The sequence below is a fragment of the Schistocerca americana genome, chromosome 7, assembly GCF_021461395.2.
Source record: "Schistocerca americana isolate TAMUIC-IGC-003095 chromosome 7, iqSchAmer2.1, whole genome shotgun sequence".
Taxonomy (NCBI): Eukaryota; Metazoa; Arthropoda; class Insecta; order Orthoptera; family Acrididae; genus Schistocerca; species Schistocerca americana.
Genome location: NC_060125.1, coordinates 348,502,538 through 348,524,050, shown reverse-complemented (window position 1 = coordinate 348,524,050; position 21,513 = coordinate 348,502,538). Strand labels below are relative to the sequence as shown.

The window sequence follows — 21,513 nt, the reverse complement described above, 5'->3', positions numbered from 1 at the left end:
TTTGCCTCGGGCGAAGCAGTGAAAGAAGCGGTGCATTACTATCTCGCAGCTCAATCGAGAACCTTCTTTTATGAGGGCATCAGGAAGCTTTTACAACGATGGACCAAGTGCGTTGAAACGCAAGGAGACTATGTCGCAAAATTGGTTCAAATGGCTCTGAGCGCTATGGGACTTAACATCTGAGGTAATCAGTCCCCTAGAACTTAGAACTACTTAAACCTAACTAACTTAAGAACATCACACGCATCCATGCCCGAGGTAGGATTCGAACCTGCGGCCGTAGCGGTCGCGCGTTTCGAGACTGTAGCGCCTAGAACCGCTCAGCCACACCGGCCGGCTTATGTCGAAAAATGATGTTCTTGCAAGTTTCCTATTTGATTACAAAAAAATTTTATAACTACTACGCGGATAATAATTGACTTACCCTCGTATGATCCTCACCAATAACAACTATTACTTAATTTAGTGAGTATCAGCCACAACGAATTGCACATTGTCTTAATCTGTTGAGCTGAATCGCTCTTCTTATTTCGTACACACTGAAAATTTTAATAGTTCGTGACAAAAATAAAGACATAGAAAAGTGTATTTGTTAAGTAATAACCAGCTTCAGTTCACTGAGAAGCTACTTCAGATCTACAAACATTCTTTTGAATGTCTTTATTTTTGTCACGATCTATTATACAGGGTGATTCAAAAAGTATACCACAACTTTAGGAATTTAAAACTCTGCAACGACAAAAGGCAGAGCTAAGCACTATCTGTCGGCGAATTAAGGGAGCTATAAAGTTTCATTTAGTTGTACATTTGTTCGCTTGAGCCGCTGTTGACTAGGCGTCAGCGTCAGTTGATGCTTTTAAGATGGCGACCGCTCAACAGAAAGCTTTTTGTGTTATTGAGTACGGCAGAAGTGAATCGACGACAGTTGTTCAGCGTGCATTTCGAACGAAGTATGGTGTATTAAACGTTGGTATAAACAGTTTACAGAGAATGGGTGTTTGTGCAAAGGGAAAAGTTCTGGATGGCCGAGAACGAGTGATGAAAATGTAGCACGCATCCAGCAAGCATTTGTTCGCAGCCCAGGAAAATCGACTCGCAGAGCTAGCAGAGAGCTGCAAATTCCACAATCAACTGTATGGAGAGTCCTACGAAAAAGGTTAGTTATGAAACCTTATCGTCTGAAATTTGTTCAAGCACTGTCTGCAGCTGATAAGATTAAAAGAATCGATTTCTGTGATTTTATCCTTGCTCAAATGGAAACAGATGAATCTTTCGTTTCAAAGATTGTGTTTAGTGATGAAGCAACTTTCCACACTAACGGGAAAGTCAACCGTCACAATGTCTGTATATGGGGCACTGAGAATCCGCGGGAAACACCTCAGTATGAACGTGACTCGCCTAAGGTGAACGTTTTCTGTGCCATTTCAGCCAATAAAGTTTTTGGTCCCTTTTTCTTCGAAGGTGCTACTGTAACTGGACTACAGTATGTGGAGATGTTAGAGAATTGGCTGTTCCCTCAGCTCGAACAAGAAGCACAACAATTGATATTTCAGCAGGATGGAGCGCCACCACATTGGCACTTATCTGTCCGTAACTACCTGAACGTCAACTACCCGAGGCGATGGATCGGCCGCCAGGCAGCCCGTGACAGAGCACTTCATCACTGGCCTCCAAGAAGCCCTGATCTTACCCCCCGCGATTTTTTCTTATGGGGGTATGTTAAGGATATGGTGTTTCGGCCACCTCTCCCAGCCACCATTGATGATTTGAAACGAGAAATAACAGCAGCTATCCAAACTGTTACGCCTGATATGCTACAGAGAGTGTGGAACGAGTTGGAGTATCGGGTTGATATTGCTCGTGTGTCTGGAGGGGGCCATATTGAACATCTCTGAACTTGTTTTTGAGTGAAAAAAAAAACCTTTTTAAATACTCTTTGTAATGATGTATAACAGAAGGTTATATTATGTTTCTTTCATTAAATACACATTTTTAAAGTTGTGGTATTCTTTTTGAATCACCCTGTATATGTCAGTGTGTACACACACGAGCGATTCAGCTCAGATTATGAAGATGTGTCAAGCCTGGTGACTAATGCACACCGAATTAAGCAATAATTGTTACTGGTATGTGTCATAAACTGTAAGTTTACATATCAAATGTATTTTGCTATTATTCATCTCTTACACGAAAATTTTCCGTGTTTTAGACATGAAGGTGGTTCGCCAATGAGCTAGTTATTAATAGAGGAATTTTTGCCATTTTGACCTGGGACTATTATCCATGCATTTTATTTGAAATGTATGTGTAAATGTGTGGCTGTATGGTACTTCTTTGGCAAATGGCCAAAATAAAATAAAACAACTCTCCAGAGCTTGACGGTGCCGCAATTCAACACACACAGTGGCGTCTCCCTTGCTACATACGCCTAGTCTAGTACCTGGAATGAATTTAATACCCATTCGCTTCTAACACCATCAAATAGAATATGAGTCAAGAGGGCACACTGGCACGCACGTTTAGTGAAAAAAGATTACAATTTAATGTAACACCGGCGACGAGGTCGTCAGACACGACTCATCAGTTCGGATCGGGGAAAGACCGAAAGTAAATCGGCGTGCACTACTCAAGCGACCTTCCAGCGTGGGGAACACGAACGACTCCTGAATCTGGACTGCCAGACTGGAAGTTGAACTGCTGTCCTCCCGAATGGAATTCTGATGTATTAGCACTGCGCCATTTCGCTAACTGTGGTTGTGTCTATTGTCCGATAAAGTAAAATTGTAGCAGTCATGATTCCTTAGATTGGGTTAAACGCGAAGTGCTTTATTTGTCAAAATCTACGTTGGTGGTAGCGGCATTCCTTTGCCTTATTTAGACACGTAAACCGACTTACTCAGATAGTTACAGGGCGTCACCAGTTTGAAGCGGATCTGATCCACTATAAACTGCTCAAATGTCACATACAAACAGCATTTTCGAAAGTTTTAACTAGCGACTAGGACCGACCAGGGATTTTCCGACACCTCTCAGCCACGAAATAACAAAACTGTCTGCAGAACATGACAAATCATAGGCTACCACTGCTGCACCTACACGCACATCTTGCGTCGACATCCTGGCGAAACTGAGAAAGCGAGCGCAATGGTTAGAACACTGGACTGAATACTGAAGATCAGATGGACAGACCGAGTTCTGAAGCAAGACTTCCTGCGACAAGTCAACGGAATATATATATAGCTAGCACACTGAGGATTCCGTTCAAACGTTATTATGTGTGTATATACTGTGTATTTTTAGTTCATGAATCCTGGAAATCAATGATCTCAACGACTCTTGCCTGTTATCGATATCGATACTGGCAAGATAAGGGTTCCGGGAATTCCAAAGCCGTTTCAGAATCTCTACGGTAGTTCCTCAGACTAGAACGGGCATACGAAAAAATGCGAACAGGGGCCTTCAATTTATATATGTGGAGAGAGAAGATTTAATAAAACATTTTTATTAGTTACTGAAACTTGACTACAACACACATTTTATGTTTGCTTGCAGTAATGTGGCAAGGCGCCTCAGACCACGTGGCTACCCCGCGCGGCGACGGCTAATGAATGCAATGTTTGTTCAAACGGCAAAGGATATTTTTATGTGATATAATTACAATTTAACAAATTTCAGAGTTTTTTACTTGTACTGTGAAATCTTGCTTCTTGCTGAATTTAATGATTCTAAGTCAATGGGAAGCACCCTACAGGTTTTGATGAGTTTTCGAGTATCAAAATACGTAACAATGGCCGTATCTTTTGATTGCAATGGCTTATAAGCTTACATTTTTTAAGACTCCAACGGACCATAGACCCTGGTATGTGACATTTGAACTTGATACGCCAAATTGTTCCGGAGAAAAAGCGTCTCAACAAACGAAAGGCTGATGGATAAAAACCAACATTATTGCATGATATAATTACAAATTATCAATTTTTCTGTTTCTTCCTTTACTAGTACTGCGAAACCTTGCTTCCTGCCAAATTTCATGATTATAGGTCAATGGGAAGTACACTATGGGTTTTGATGTGTGAGTTTTCGAGTTTAAAAGTGTATTACATAAATGACCGTATTTTTGACTCAAGTGATTCAGAGGATTAAAGCGTTTACACCGCGAAGGGACCCTTGATGTTAGTACACGTGTGTCACAAATTTTAACCTGGTTCATCGAACCGTTCCTGTGAAGAAGGGTTGTTAATAGTTGAACAGACAGAAAACAATGCGATCCTATAAGGGTTCCGTTTTTACAGCCTGAGGCACGGAACCCTAAAAACAACCATAAAGAACATAATGGACTGAAGATAAGGAATGGTTGGGCACTTATTTCGAGATGACTCGTCTGATAACTATTGGTGAAGTGATGATGAAAGGAAAGAATAAAGGATGATGCCTAGATACGAGCATATGCGTCCGCTAGGCCAGGGGGGGGGGGGGGCGGGGGGGGCGCAACAGGGGGTACTTACCTCCTCCTGGAATCTGTGGTAGCTTCTTTATTAATTTCAAAATTCTCACGTATTTCTAGAAATGTTTGTCTCTGACTCCCCTAATCCTCACGCAAGCGGTAACACAGTGGTTTTAGTAAGGACTACATCGGTTTGTTGTCAAGTTACCCGCGGCAAATTTCGGCGATGTTGGGGTGGGAATCTCTACAGAACATTGCCGAAATAGTATACCCAATATTTCCTCCGTCAGTTTCTCGTACAGCCCTTAATCAGTTACAGGAAGGGGTAGTTCCAACAGTATGAACATGGCCGCAGTTCACCTGCCAGACACTCGTCCCCGTTCCCACCAGAACATCCTTTTTGCTTTCGCACCTCTTTAATCTCAACAAGTTTGCATTTCACCCATCAAGACTTGCTAAGACTCCATTCAGTTTTACACGCTAGAATGACTGTAGTAGAGTATGAAGAACATAGTCATGCTATACTGTAAATGTATTCTCTGCGATCAAAAACACACACAAAAAAATACAAATCTCAGCTCTCGACGAGATGAAACAATGGTGAAATATCAACGTTGAAAAGGTGTTTGGACTTTCTTAAACTTCATGGTTCTTAATCTATAGGGGATGCAATCCTGCGCGACATCCACTTATAGAGCTACGTAGTCCAGTTATGTCGACACAATTACGTGCCAAGCTAGGGAGAACAAGGAACAATTCGATGTTTTTTCCGAAGACTACATGCGAATTCACATTAACAATATGGAAACAGTAATTCGGTTATAGAAATGAAATATGCTTACCTTCAAGATACAACACAAAGTGCCCTAAAAAAAAAATAAAGAACGGATAATGATAAAACGTTTAAGACACAACAAACTTTGTGTACTTCCTCTTGAATTCAATTCTTGGAGAACGATACGCTCTCAAACTTTAAACTTTAAACTTGAATGAATTCGTCAGTCAAATGGAAAAAAACTACAAGTATCGACTGATTTTCAATAGAACCACCACGGCGATTGAGACATTTGATAACGATGTATCAGCCTGCTTATTGTCTCTGCAACAAATAATCCGCCGCCTTCTTGCCGAGCCATGTCGATATGGCACCAGCAGTTTTCCAATTCTGAGAACGCGCAGCCGAAAACCGCGCCACAGGACATCGTGCAGCCGAAAACAACAATCAACGCGGCTGCATGTCGTAAAGACATGACGGAGGTTGCTCTAATCTTTCGGGACAAATGGAGGTAAGCTGCAGTCAGGGCTCGTCCTTCTATACATCGCATCATCGCCCGATCACATGCTGCTGTGCGTATCTAAAAGAGCTACTTCAGCGATTCAATTCTCCATACAATTTAGATTTTGAAGTAGCGGAGCCGACCGATACAGAATGTGAGATCTGATCTGCGATGTCCGAGTAGTACTCGCAGTTTTGATTATCACCGCGAAAAAATAAAGTTTCGTAATTAATCGTTTGTCTGTTAGTAGGTACGTGTCTGCCATCCTGGTACAGACTGAAATCCCGTCGTTACACTACAGTACCGCAGCTAGATAAGCCGTAACATAAGGCCCACTGATAAACGGACCTATCGAGCCATAATTTGTTTTCTGCTCTTGAAGGGAACCAACGCTGCAACAATCCATGTTGAGTTGTAGGGAGTGTATGGCAACAATGCATCATCATATGACAATGGTTGTTAGGTGGTGCAGATGCTTCCAGTGCGGTCAAACAAATGTAGGGATGGGTTATCGGAAGATAAACATCGACATTCGACATAAACGACTGTAGCCCTAGTAAATATCGCTGTTACCTATTAATTGTGTGAAACATTGATGTTTAGATATATCAGTCCAAAAGTTAACTTTTAAAATTCTGATTATAATTTATGATTGCACGTGTTGTTTATTAAAGCAATGAGGAATGGATTTCATAAATTATTAAAAAATTAAGGAGAAAGAAATTTAATTATACCTTATTTTACATATAAACAGAGAAATCTATTGATGCAAAATCCAGGCTAGGAGTACCTGCCCACTATATTTGTGCTTCGCACTTTTACTATCATGAGATGCAAAATGCAAGTACACTACTTTTTGAGAATTACTTCCTCTTTTACGTTTTCACAGTCCAAAATCACTAATACAGACGCACAAACAACACAAACAGAAGAGGTCTCGAAAACTACATTTCAAACATTTCTACCATCCTTTCTTCAGAGAGAGAGGAGGATACGAAAATACACAATTGACAACGGTAAAAGTTTCACTAATACCACGTTTAAATGCGACAAATCTCCCGAATGACGAATATCGAATTTCGGAAACAGTTTTTCGATGTGTTTACAAGTAAAGTGGATTTGCTAGCTCAGTTAAATACGGCCTCTGGAAAACAGCTGTTTCAGTTTCTGATTTAGTCAGCCCAATTGCTATTTCGCTTCAAACATTAGAGGTAGAACAGTTTCACGCTCATTTTGATATTTCTGATTCCGATATATCAACATTTCTATACATCGCTGCTCGATATCCAACCCCAAACAAAGTGAGAATGACAAAGAACGAAGCGGTAGTCTCTCTCTCTCTCTCTCTCTCTTAAAAATCTGGAATCGCAACAGAAGTGGAAGCCGTGGTGCTCGAAGTCTGGCGTATCGCAATAGCGGTTGCAATAGAAAAAGAAAAATCAGTCACGGGTCACTTTTCAGCATCTTGCACGACATTTTGAACATGACATAGGTCGCTGCCCGCTGGGTTCCGCGACTGCTCGGACACATTCTGATACCGAGGTATCAGCAGAAATGTTACAGCTGTCAGGCCATTACAGGTAGCTTATTTAGCAGCCTGGTCGCCACGGACGAGTTACGGATGTATCACCATGACTCCGTGATAAAGAAGCAAAGCAAGCAGTTCAAAGATATGGCTTTACGGTATATTGATAATTTTTACTTATGGATCGTCTGACAGCAACTGAATAAATGTGGTACAGTGACAAAAATGTAAATTAAATAGCAAACATCTGTGCGTATTCCAGGCCACTGATGATGCCTTGCAGAAAATAAAGGCGAAATGCGTATGGCACTAAAATTGTGTTTTGTTCAGTTGCGGTCAGATGGTCCATAAGTAAAAATTATCAATATACCGTAATATTGCACACAACTGAGGAAGACAGAACTACAAAAGTTGAAGATATGGCTTTACCTCCGCCCCCGGTAGCTGAGTGGTCAGCGCGACAGACTGTCAATCCTAAGTGCCTGTGTTCGATTCCCGGCTCGGCTGGGTCTGAGATTTTCTCCGCTCAGGGACTGAGTATTGTGTTATCCTAATCATCATCATTTCATCTCCATCGACGCACAAGTCGCCGAAGTGGCATCAAATCGAAAGACTTGCACCCGGCGAACGGTCTACCCGACGGGAGGCCCTAGTCACACGTTTACATTTACCTCCGCCAAAAGAGGCGACGACTCAGCCACTACAAGCAGTGTGATATTGGGTTGTTTCTGGGGCTACTATCTAACAAGATTATGATCGCATGGGCCAGATCGTCTCCTGACGAGGATACGGGAGATTATCGCGACGAAGCGTTGTGGGAATCTGCTAAACGGGGCGTTTCAGCTCCACGTCAACGCCGCTGCTCATTTTGCTGAGGACTCAAGTCACACATGCTGCTTCTCTAGACTGTCAAATTTTGCCTCAGCCCTCACATTCTCCTAACTTGATACCCAGTAACTTCTTCCTCTTTCCTCGGCTAAAGAAACCGTTGTGTGATAGATATTCTCAGTATGGCGACGAGGTGATTTTCGATCTGGTACGCTCCGTAACACTCAAAATGTAGACATCTACAACGAAGGTCTCCGCCAGCTCAACCATCGTTTAGTGAAATGTGTAGCACTGAAAGATGAATATGCAGAGAAAGACTAACACTATCATAAAGTTTTTTGGACACAGTTTGATTTTTCCGAGGTGATAACTAAAACTTTGCAACTACCCCTCGTAATGATGGTGCGGCATGTGTCATCATTCGGCGCAAAAATAACAATCCTGGATTATTTTGTTTCTGTAGTCTTCGTTGCACTTAAAGTGTGCCAACAGACAGATCTGTGGCGCAGCGAGAGGTTTAGATTAGTTTGGAAGGAGTCAATTTCTAAAACCTAATATCCTTGTTATGGAGTGTTTTTTACACATATTATGGAGTGTTTTTTACACATATCTTCTGGCGAGTGGTACACAGGTAAAAGCAGATGGGTAGTACACAGTCCAGTCATATTATAGCGACCAGAGCCTACGTTCGACGTCAACGTGCAGTAACCACTCTCAAACGGAAGGTGGCAACACTAGCACTGAATAGTACATAAAGCGTGTCGGGAGCACGTGAAAACTGGTGCGGTCATTGTCGTGACCGGAAATGGAGCAAAGTATCTGACGTCCAAAAAGGCATGAACGTTGGCTTTCGGGCCAAGGGTGGATGCATTTCCGAAATGACTAAATTCGTAAACTGTTCGCTTGCCGTTGCGGTTAAAATATGCCGTGCATCGTAAAATGACACTATCCAAAACTGGCGTTGAGGCAACTGTGATGCACCACGGGCCATAGATGACACGGATGAACAACTGCGGAGATGTGTATGGGGGAACAGAAGTGCAATTGTAGAGCAACTGGCCGCCCAGATGAACCACTACCAACAGCGTCTCCTGAACGACCGTTCCACGAACGTTGCCGCGCATGAGCCTCCGCATCCGGCGTCTGGTTTATGCACCCATCTGTGACGAAGGCTGGAATTTTCACACCAATACCGCAACTGGACGTCCTCTAAGTGACGTTAGGGGGGCCTTTTCTGATTAATCATGTTTTTTTATGTTCCGTCGCACAGATGGTCATTAGCCGGCCGCAGTGGCCGAGCGGTTCTAGGCGCTTCTGTCCGGAGCCACGAGGCTGCTAAGGTCGCAGGTTCGAATCCTGCCTCGGGCATGTATGTGTGTGATGTCCTTAGGTTAGTTAGGTTTACGTAGTTCTTAGTCTAGGGGACTGATGACTTCAGATGTTAAGCCCCATAGTGCTTGGAGCCATTTGAACCATTTCAACAGATGGTCAATGATGTGTATGGCGTGAAACGTCTGAAAGCGGACATACTGCAAGAAGGGTCCATCCAGGCCGGAGGGGGTAGCATTGTGATCTGGGGAATGTGTTCTTGGCATTCCGTGAGTGATCTCGTCATTCTGCAACGCACTATGGATCAACAGAAGCACGCACCTATCTTTGGGTACTATGTCCACCTCTACATGAAGTTTTTTTTTTTTTCTCGGCACAATGGCTTCTACCATCAGGGCAATGCAACGTGTCACACAGCTTACATTCCCCTGGCCCTCAAACTCCCCGGATTTAGCCCAATCGAGAATCTGCGGGACCACCTCGACCGGGCTATTCGCGCCACAGATCCTCAACCGCGACGTCTGACGCAGCTGGAGTGGGAATGGCTCCATATCGCTGTCGGTACCTTCCAGACCCTTCACCGATTCTCTTTCTGTGCGTCTCGCAGCGGTACGCGCTGCAAAATGTGGTTATTTAGACTTTTGACAGGTGGTCACAATGTGATTGGACGGTTTATTACTAGATTCACCATTTCCATATTTCACACCAAGTTAGTTTTAAATTTTTTTTCCCCTGAAACGCAGAAGTGACTGGGAGGACGACATGACGTTAACTCCTATGAGGAACTGGAAGACAACGGAAGCGGCAGTCTGCCAGACGCGTGAACTGTCAGTGCTGTGGCTGAAACGTATACATGTTCAAAGGCTAATAACTTAGTTCGTGAAGCAGAAATTGTTTGGCAGAATATTTAGCAACAGCTGTAGCACCGAACCCAAGCGAAACTGCGGTCTTATAATTAATGCAAACAATGATATATTCTCACTATCTCACACATTACTGCGATAGAAATGTATAATTTGTGTTTTTAAGGTTATACGTAAGTATCAAGTTGATCTACTTTCTACGTGACATTTGAAACCTACGTTAAAGATATTCAGAACTCTGCGGGTGCAATTACAACTTGCAGTGATCAGGCTGTGAGAATGACGCATGGTACTGATCAGACTTGATAAATTTGCATGTGATCATAAAACAGTTCATACGGTAGTACTGTAGTACAGTAGACAGAAATAAGTTGTTACGTTTGCTGACCATTTTCTTTAAGAAAAGAAGATACCGCAGAACGAGGTTCTGTAATAAAGTTCCCCACGAAAAGCGATGGTTAGTGTTCGCTTTCCAGTTCGGCCAACTGCTTAAGCTTACAAGGACACGTAGTTCAGTGTGAAGATGAAACAGGAACTTGAAGGAATGAACAGGAGTTTCATGAAACATCTTTACGAACACTGACAACGATATCATAGAATACAGAAGAGACTTTGAAGGCAGGCAATATATGTATCAGCAACGTAGGGCACACTACAGACCACTTAGAAACTGACATGAAGAATTTCAATGAAAGGCAATGCCGAGTCATAACTGGCGGCTACAAGTGATACTGTATGGAATCGGTAAAGCGGTAATTACACAATGTGATGGGCTGGTTGAATGGTGATGATTGATTCGCCATAATGTGTTTCATAGTGATGACGAAGATGGTACGTAAAGGTAGATAACTCAGTGCTCAACAGTACGTAATGCTCTGCAGAAGAGAGCTGGAAATTGGTAAAAATATATTTATGACTGCTTGTGTCTTCGGTACATGCACAGCAGTGCGTCGATGTTGACGAAGATGTAGCCGGCCGTTGTGACCGAGCAGTTCTAGGTGCTTCAGTCCGGAACCGCACTGCTGCTACGGTCGCAGGTTCGAATCCTGCCTCGGGCATGGATGTGTGTGATGCCCTTAGGTTATTTAGGTTCAAGTAGTTCTAAGTCTAGGGGACTGATGACCTCGGATGTGAAGTCCCATAGTGCTCAGAGCCATCTGAACCATTTTGACGAAGATGTAAAAAGTCGATGATCCAGTAGGACAAAAGTGACAACTAGATATTTTATGTATAAACTGAACATTCAGAACTGGGTTAACTCCCAAATCTCTCGCCCTAATGAAATCTACTGTTCCCTAACGACACTTCTAAAAAGGGCAACAACCCGATTCACGCTGAAATACCTGTTTAAGTGAGGTTTGATTAGCATTAGGATCAGCCTCCACATCTCACTTGTATTTTCTCTTCAATCGATTGCCTTTTGGGACAGATCTTCATAAGTAAGGTAAATTTACATTGTTACAAGGAGTAACAATGTAATGGTAGAAACAAATTTTGAACGAGATGATTCAGGTATTCGTCTGTTGACAGCTGTCAGAATTGATCGTTGTAGCAGCTGCTGCGGAACATGCAAAACAAGAAAGAGTTTGGTGATGTCATTGAATACGTAGGGTATTGAAGGGTAGAAAGTATGAACGTAGGGTAGATCAAAAGTGAGTTCGAAATTCATGGTGGCTGCTTGGAGAATGCTGTAGAAAGTATGAACGTAGGGTAGATCAAAAGTGAGTTCGAAATTCATGGTGGCTGCTTGGAGAATGCTGAACGAGGGAGAAACATCCACTACCCATGCAATTTAGACGGAACTGTTCAGATTTCGTAAGTTATGACTACTTAATAAAAACTTTCGATTTTTATGAGGAATAAATGAAAACTAATGGAAACAGCTTTGGACTGACTTGGAAGTGTGTGGTGTAACAGATATTATTTCAAGCGAATACACGACAGCCAACGGCACTCTGTAGTTATCAAGTAAAAAACAAAGAAACTTTGGAAAACCAAACTTGGGACTGCTAAGCAGTTCAGAAATGCCCACTAAATACGTAGCTACGTGTCGTCTAACTTCGTCTGTGCTTACAGTGCTCCTCATGATGGAATTTGCTCCAGTTTCAACCACGTGTTATAAAAACCCACTTCAAAATCGTGCATATCTCAGCACTCGGACAGCATGTTCCAAAAAGCGGAGCGTAAATACGGGATTTTTTTTCCCGGGGATAATACCTCGCTTTCTATTGGTGATTGAAAGGTAGGGTAAAAAATAAATGTCGTGTGACTATGGCTTCCAGTCGGGTAGACCGTTCGCCGGGTGCAAGTCTTTCGATATGACGCCACTTCGGCGACTTGCGCGTCGATGGGGATGAAATAATGATGATTAGGACAACACAACACCCAGTCCCTGAGCGGAGAAAATCGCCGATCCAGCCGGGATTCGAATCCGGGCCCTTTGGATTGACACACTGTCGCGCTGACCACTCAGCTACCGGGGGCGGACGAAAGGTGGGGTGAAGTGTTATGGGTATCTCTTGGGCTAGGGACCATTTGTTGAATACCCAACAGAAGGATCGCCTTAATGTAACTGTCCTAGAATACAGGGTCAATTTTTGAATAAGGCACGTTTCCTCCAAATTAGGCAAATGGAACATATCGGTTGGCTCTTTTTGCGTTAGATGCGGTTTACGCTGTGCCTTAAGTGGCTTATGGAGCCACTATTTAGTTCATGGAGGTTTCTTAAGAAAACCAGAAAAAAGCACTTTTTACCATTTTTTCGCCGTCAACAGTGGATATCTAAATAGCTAACAGCAACAAACTGCTCACATTTTAACAGGATATTCTATAGGCATTAAAAAAAATAAACAAACAAAAAAACTTTTTTTGGGGTACCACAACCGAGCACCGGATTCCACGATGGACATTATGCATTGCAAATGGCTGCAATTTTTACAATAAATTCCTAAGACCCCAGTCTCGAACAGCCTTGTAAATTTTCTTCATATATTTATCCTTTGTCGCGAAGGACAAGAGGTTCAAAAGTTACCATAGCTGTGCACGTAAAATCCGGTACGAGTTAAAAAACGTAGTTTATAATGTGACGCAGAACGGAGAAATATGCTGCAAAGTGTCTACCTAATCATAAGAGCAGTTCTGGGAACCCCATGTTGTTGATGTTGCTCTTGTTGAACTGAAGCACATCAAAATTTTTACGCATGTAAAATATGGTATGAGGTATATAAATACTTTTGCGTTATTTGAGTTTCTTATAAGAAAGGTATCAAAATTTTACGTTTGTTCACGTGACCATCTTTCGCAGCAGCTGTTAACATCTCTTACTATAGGTTATCCGTCTTGAGCTCACTGCAATTTAATTAAAAACATTACACCAGACGCGTTTGCTTTTATTTACAAAGCATCTTCCGTGGTTGTTTATGTTTCTTTACATAATCTGCTCCTTCCCTTCTTGCTAGCAGTGGTTGGTGGCGACAGGCTTCATTTCACATCTGCACTTGGCAGTTTTTGGCATTCTGCATTATTCTGCACTGCCACAGTAAACACAGCAAACCACGGAAGATGATTTGTAAATAAAAGCGAAACGCGTCTGATGTAATTCTTTTTAATTAAGTTGCAGTCAGCTCAAGACGGATAACCTACAGTAACAGATATCAAAATTTTATTAATCTGTTTCATATGAGTAACATGTCCTGCTGTGTCAAGTAAAAGCAGAGCACCAGCGGAAAAATGGTACAATCTGAGCAAGAAAAGGCGAATATGCTCTTTTTTTTTTTAACTGAAAGACGGACTGGAAAGTGGGATATCAAGCTGCCTCATTCTATCTTCCTCAGCACATTCAAAAATTTCCCACACTTTTTGGCATGTGAACACATTCGCGCTCTTTTACGCTGAGAGAAAAGGAGATAGTAGCAGTGGGAATGGGGAGGAAATGTAATAAATAACAGAAGATAGTAGACAGACCTTGTGTTATAGAAAGCGCGAATGAGACTGGCAGTGCGTGAGAAAGAAAGGACCACAGTGGCAGTGGAACATCGTTGACAGTAACAGAACCGTGCTACTAAAAGAGTGAAGGAGGCAGTTCTGGTGGGAGAGTAATACGTGAAAGGAGAGAGAGAGAGAGAGAGAGAGAGAGAGAGAGAGAGAGAGAGCGAGCAGCAGCAGCTGCTGGAAGGATTGAACGATATAGTAGCAGTAACAGAAAGCAAGAAGGAGACAGTGACAGTGGTAGTGGTACAACAGAACGATGAAGGCTGTGGCCTAGAGACAGGGACAGCGAAAGAGAAATACATAGAGGTAATGACAATGAGTTGGGCGATAGGCGTATGAGACTGGGTAACTGGGAGTGTATGGGTACGACAATGAGCGACTTCAGCGACTGGCTAGTGGGTGCTCGCGAGCTACAGTTGGCATGTGGGGGTGATGGGTGAGTTGCATAATAAAACGAGAGCGAATATTTTGGCATGCCAAATTTTTTGGGAAAATTTTTAAATTGCTGAGGAAGGTAGACTGAAGCAGCTGGTACCCCACTTTTCAGTCTCAGTCTTTTAAACAGGAGCATATTCGCCTTTTTGTGGTTTCCATAGGTGCATTTTTCCGCTGGTACGTGATTTTGCGGTTGTGTTACCTTCGTGTCCACCGCCAAAACCAACGGCTGGAGTTCTATCTCCAACAGGTCGTAGATTTTTCTGATACTGACGCATGGTAACCTTCGCGCCTAAGAGTTTATTCGAATGTGGAAGAAATAAATAAACTGCACCCTGATTTAGATCTTACGTTCCACTGTTAAGTCATGAATAACTGGCTGGTACACAGCTCGAATACCTGCCAATAGATCCAACTAACTGCATTGCAAAATTCAAAATAACATTAAAGCTAACGACTTTTTCCGTTAAATGTCATTGATTTATAAGAAAAGAAAATAATTATTTGTGGCGAGACGACAACTAATGTAGCTATTAAACTATTTTCAACGATCACAGCCCTTGGAACGGTTACAGTCCAAGTTTTTATTTGTTTTATATCGTATGCATATAATTACTTGTGTAATGTACCTCCCTTCCTCTTACAATTAGTGTTGTGTTGAACACTCCGACGATGAATAAATAAATATGTCTCTTCAGAGAGGCTGGCATTTGTTGTGAGTCTGCAAGAGAAAACTCATATGATTAAGCATATAATATGAATTTTCATCCCTCTTCGGCCTTATCAATTTCGGATATTATCTTAAGATGCGGAATATTTGATTAATTTACATATTTTTTGTGGATGGGGACGAAGTTAACAAGAGCGAGGAAGCTGAGTGTTAAACCACTACGCTGGCGATCAGATCCCTTTTTCCAGTAATATCGCGCTTATCTGATGTGTTTAGGAATACGAACGGACATCTGATTCGCAGGGACCATGAACAGAGTTGTCTAAGGTAAACGCTGATTTGAACTGAGGCTCTTTCTTATGTTCGATTACACCATAAATTTTTGCGGCAGGCGGTAAAATACGCATTAGATTATCTTGCTTTTATTGTTTTTTTACTTGCATCTGGCGGCGTTGATAGAAACAAAGTTTTAAAAAGGAAGAAAAATAATTCTCACAAATGCAATGGCAAATGTGTAATGGGGGTGGGGTTAGCTTTAATTTTACTGAGGAAAGAGAATTATAAAAGGGCGCCGGCTAATCTAATCAAAAGTAGTATCACTAAAAGCCATCGTGTCGTACTTTGGCCACTCCTTTTCACATTTCGTACAACTACAGGCTAGAAAGCTGAATCTCCAAACTAGGTACTGAATCAGAGAAGGGAGTGAATGTCAAGCAATTAATATCTAGTTAGTAATTAATGCACTGCTGGCTTTGTTTAATAGCGACTATATTTCACTATTCATAGAAGTGACATACTTTATTTTGTGCGATTTAATCAAAGAAAAGTGTACGTAGTACAAGTATCAATCGCTTAACTAATTCGTCAGGCCTATTATGGCTACTACAAGTGATTTATGTTTTCTCTTTCGAACTTTCAAGTGCTAACCGACTTAATAAGAACGCTTCAGTAACAACTGAGATGGTGACGAGTGAGTGAAGTTTTCACTTCTTCAGCAAACATTCTTCGTTCAAGTTTTACATTCTTTTCATAATTGAAATAGAAGTCAAGAATTGGCTTCGTAGACCCGTGTGCTTGCTTGCTAGTATTCATCACAATTTTATGATGTTTATGTATTGCAGATACATGACAACAACAGTAGTGACACAATAAATTCAAAGCAATTATCGCAACCGTGAGTTTTCTGTGTGAATTGGAAAGCAGTATTGCAGTGTCATGGTGAATGTCAGCATTAACATCTTAAATAGGAAGTTAGTTTCCCGATTTAAATTTCAAAATATAACTACATCGAATCAGTATCAAAGATGCCTTTGACAACAAGAAACCGACAAGTTATATGTTCTATGGAGTGACAAAGGTTGCTGCTACTCCACACCGATAGATCAAATGACAGTTCAACTTACACTTCCAAAATCCGGTCTCCTTTCCGTATACCAGCCTTTTCCGCTGCCCCTCCATCCAGTACAGCGCTGACGTGCTGAAGAGGTGCGTACAGTTCGCCATTTATACTCCTTAACTGGCCGCCTTCACTGACCTGTCCTCTAACATTAAAACCGAATCCTGTTTCTGTTTTATAGATCGTAACAACACGGGGTCCAGTGGGTAGATTTCTAACTTGATCATTCTGAGGACTTGAATCAGATTCACTGTCAGCCATATTTACAGGCTCCGGCACTTTCACAGCCTTCTAGGCAACATTCCGAACGCTGCAGTACTCTGGCAGCTAGTAAATAAAGGAGTCAAAGACCTTCAAAGGATAAGAAGTAACGCTTCGTGGTTTGTTTGTGTTTTGTCCAAAGTTTATAGGAAGATGTTATATTGTTTGAAACGTTGAAGTTTTGTCTAAAATGTAACTGCATATAATAGCATGTATTATTGCGTCCATTTGCTTGGCGAACTATAATAACGAAACGGGGAAAACAACACTTTTGCAAGAGTGCTCAACAAAGATGAGCTGGTTCCTTAGCACTAAAAATTGAGGTTTTGCTTACCCGTCGCAGTAAATACTCAAAATTTTTGTGAACATAGTTTCAGTCGACGCAGTTTCAATGTAATTTATGTGTACCATTTGACTTTCAATCTGGAAGCTAGAAAAGAAATGGGAAAAACTGAACACTCAATGCCAATAGGTGTGTTGGATGACCTGTGCAGGTACGTAGTTAATATTAGCATGTGCCATTATTGAAGCCAACAGTATGCATCCCTTGAGACGCATGCTATAGGTATATATTTACAGACTAAGGTGTAATAGTGTGTATTGGACCGACTTGATAGCTGTTTTTTTTTCATTTATTTTCAAGTGATACTACCAGACCGTAAGTTAACTTCTTGTTGGGGGGGTCCACCAATTAATGTGTAATCCAGAGCATTCTGATGTGATCGCAGATGAAAACTTACTACAATCGTAACGCTTAGGAAGACATGTGTAATAAATACACATCTACATCTATAGGATTGTAAACACCCCCCCCCCGCCCTCCCCCGATCGATCCTAGGCTATTCGCATGTCAGATCTGTGGCCGTGTTACTGTAATAATGAGTTTTCAGTACTATTTGTTGAGCATTATAAAAAATAATTTTTTATGTTTTATGTGTCATAGATGCTACGAGTTTTCAATATTGCCATTCTGTTATGTTGTAGCACAAATGTTATATTTACATTTATCGAACCTCTAGATCTTGATTTCGAAGCACTCCAGAATATATTGTGCTATACTCAAAAGTATTTTGGTATTTCCGAATTCATATTTCCTGCTAGTGTCAAAAGTAAAATTAGTAACCATGCTGAATATTATTCAGGAAGTTCTAAATTTCCGTGTAGCGAACCTTCAACCAATTTGTTTCAGTGGGACAATGAAAGCTTAGTATTTTACATTTACCTCTGCATTCAGTGAGCCACTGTGTAATACTCCATACCAATATTAGTGTATTTTTGTGCAGTTTCATTTGCTAACGGAACCATTCACTTCATAATTTATTACATGTACATGATATACTCCTGATAGCAGGATTATGGGGAAGGTGTGAACTGCAGTGAATAGCCTTGCAACAGTCTTGAATAAGTAAATGGTTATGCATAAATCGCTGTTGTAGTGTAAAGAAGACTGAATTTAGAGCTGCAGAGTCTTGGAAGGGTAATTGTCATTGTTCTGTCATTGGTTATAACTTAAGATACAGCAAGTCTCCTTCAGAAACATGGCAACAAAATTATTGTGGCTGGAGGTTGCAACAGATGATATTAATGTGAGATACAAAAGAAGAAAAGAGAAAAGTCAGGAAACACGAATCTGCAGGGAACTACAAGAATGTAATTTTTTGTTAATCTAAAGCATCCGAGGCAAGTATCCACACAGAGTACAGTAATTTAAGTCTTCTGATAGCATGCACATACTCCTTTTGCAGTTTTTGCAATGAGTGTATAAATTATGCCTGACAGAGTGTTGTCTAAAGACTTGTTGTGATGTTCAAGTTGCATTAATAAATCCTAACTCATTTCAACGTTACATGTCTATCAAAAATAATGAAAAAAGCTACACTGATGCAGCTAGTGTAAAATTGTTTCATATTTTACTTTAATCTGTCAGCTTCTGTTTACCCAAACTGCACATTGAACAAAGACAATATGCTGCTTCTCTCTGTAATGAAAATGAAATTAGAAATGAGTTTTGCTGCTCTTGGAGTGTTTTTTATAACTGTCATGGACAACAATTCCTGCTAGTTTTTTTCTGTATCACTTGTACGGAAAAGCTAAGGAGTGGATATTTTGGCCTCAGAAATCTACAATACACACCACTATACCAAATTCATTTATAAAACATTTTGAAAATTGTGCTTATGTGTAATAGACTGCAGTGAAATTAAGTATGAAAGACCCACAGCTGTACATAAACACTTCTTAGTGTTCTGTCTCTACAAGTTCCTGTCACACCCTATCTGAAAAATGGGATTCTATGCATGCCACTTATTAACATTACATGTATAGGCTAACATTCTTATATTACACAATTATGGTACACATATTTCCACAACTGACATTGATTTTAATCACTTAATGTTGCTGATTAACATTAGTTTCTCTTAAACGTTTGCCAGACACTTCCTCTCCCAATATTTCAAATTCAAAAACATGATTAGGCTACTGTTTTTTAAGATCTATGCCTGCCTTTATGGTGGAAGGGTTGTAGCCTCTCCCCGATGTTATTCAATCTGTATATTGAGCAAGCAGTGAAGGAAACAAAAGAAAAATTAGGAGTAGGTATTAAAATCCATGGAGAAGAAATAGAAACTTTGAGGTTCGCCGATGACATTGTAATTCTGTCGGAGACAGCAAAGGACTTAGAAGAGCAGTTGAATGGAATGAATAGTGTCTTGAAAGGAGGATATAAGATGAACGTCAACAAAAGCAAAACAAGGATAATGGAATGTAGTCGAATTAAGTTGGGTGATGCTCAGGGAATTAGATTAAGAAATGAGACTCTTACAGTAGTAAAGGAATTTTGCTATTTGGGTAGCAAAATAACTGATGATGGTCGAAGTAGAGAGGATATAAAATGTAGACTGGCAAGGGCAAGGAAAGTGTTTCTGAAGAAGAGAAATTTGTTAACATCGAGTATAGATTTAAGTGACAGGAAGTTGTTTCTGAAAGTATTTGTATAGAGTGTAGCCATGTATGGAAGTGAGACATGGACGATACATAGTTTGGACAAGAAGAGAATAGAAGCTTTCGATATGTGGCGCTACAGAAGAATGCTGAAGATTAGATGGGTAGATCACATAACTAATGAGGAGGTACTGAATAGGGTTGGGGAGAAGAGGAGTTCGTGGCACAACTTGACTAGAAGAAGGGATAGGTTGGTAGGACATGTTCTGAGGCATCAAGGGATCACCAATTTAGTATTGGAGGGAAGCGTAGAGGGTAAAAATTGTAGAGGTAGACCAAGAGATGAATACACTAAACAGATTCAGAAGGATGTAGGTTGCATTAGGCACTGGGAGATGAAGAAGCTTGCACAGGATAGAGTAGCATGGAGAGCTGCATCAAACCAGTCTCAGGACTGAAGACCACAACAACAACAACAACATAGTGGAAGACATGAAATATGACAACTCCCATTTTCCATTCCAGAAGCCAAGCCAGAAGAAGCCAAGCCTAGCTTGTAGTATCAGCTGCCATACTCAAGACATGCACAGGCATACAGCTGACCTCTCAGTCTCTCATTCATACAGTTTTCGCTCATGCTGCTAGAGGTGCTCAGTCACAAATGCTGCGTTCATATGCTCCGTCTTCTAAATGTGTCCTCAAATAGCAATACTTTAAATTTATCCAACAAGACATTGTGATGACAGTGTCACCTTTCCTTCAGAAATTCCTGTTTAGGTCCACTGAACTTCTGTGTTAAGCTCCGTGCTGAACTGATGCAGTCGTAGTTGATCTCTGAATTCAATCAATGTTTGGTGTTATGCATATGTGATAGGGGTTCCTAAAACAGAAATAGTAGGACCTACTGGAGAGTAGATCACACTAGCATCTTGTTCGTAGTTTACAGGTGCATCACACTGTCCCATAATCCATAAATCAAGTATAAATTGCTGTCATTTCATATCAATATTTAGTGTTTTCCCAGCATATTTAAACATCATGTCAGGCTTCAGAGCAGTACCATTAATCTTATTATCATATACTATTGGGTTTGGTTCTCTTAATGTTCAGTTATCATGCGTGTGACACCTTTTTAGGTTCAGTACCACACGTTAATCCCTTTTAATTGAATTGCAAATAATTTTGTGAACATATCAGTGTTTCAAACACACACACACACACACACACACACACACACACACACACACACACACACACACACAAGAGAAAGAGATTTTCTTACGATAATTACCTTCAGTTTTTAACTCTCTTGTCAAATATTCGTGCTGATTATAGGATGAACAGTACATGTTAGATAAAACCTTTCTTTCTTACTTCATAGATACTGCAGTAAATACCATTCTTTCAATTCAGCTCAAGGGCGGTTAAATGTTGTTTCCCATTCCATCACTTGCTAGACAGGGCTTGCCCTTTTCATTTTAACATTAAAGTATACATCCATTGTCACCAGTGATCTGCCTTACAGAATTATACCTAGGTCTGCACCTAGGCA

General features: G+C 41.0%; 2 protein-coding genes across 3 annotated transcripts in view; one reads left to right on the top strand and one right to left on the bottom strand.

Moving 5' to 3' along the window:
- Positions 1 to 17,089, bottom strand: part of LOC124622657 (sorting nexin-27) — a 295,473-nt gene extending 278,384 nt beyond the window's left edge. Inside the window, exon 1 of the mRNA XM_047148449.1 lies at positions 16,765 to 17,089. Coding sequence (XP_047004405.1) covers positions 16,765 to 17,018 — 254 coding nt within the window. The 5' untranslated portion in view covers positions 17,019 to 17,089. The remainder of the gene's footprint in view (positions 1 to 16,764) is intronic.
- Positions 17,090 to 17,148: 59 nt separating this feature from the next.
- The window catches only part of LOC124622659 (m7GpppN-mRNA hydrolase), a 54,166-nt gene continuing 49,801 nt past the window's right edge, over positions 17,149 to 21,513 (top strand). The window contains exon 1 of one of the 2 annotated variants that reach the window (XM_047148451.1): positions 17,149 to 17,512. In XM_047148451.1, coding sequence (XP_047004407.1) covers positions 17,460 to 17,512 — 53 coding nt within the window. In that variant the 5' untranslated portion in view covers positions 17,149 to 17,459. The remainder of the gene's footprint in view (positions 17,513 to 21,513) is intronic. The other variant, XM_047148450.1, reaches the window with a different exon arrangement.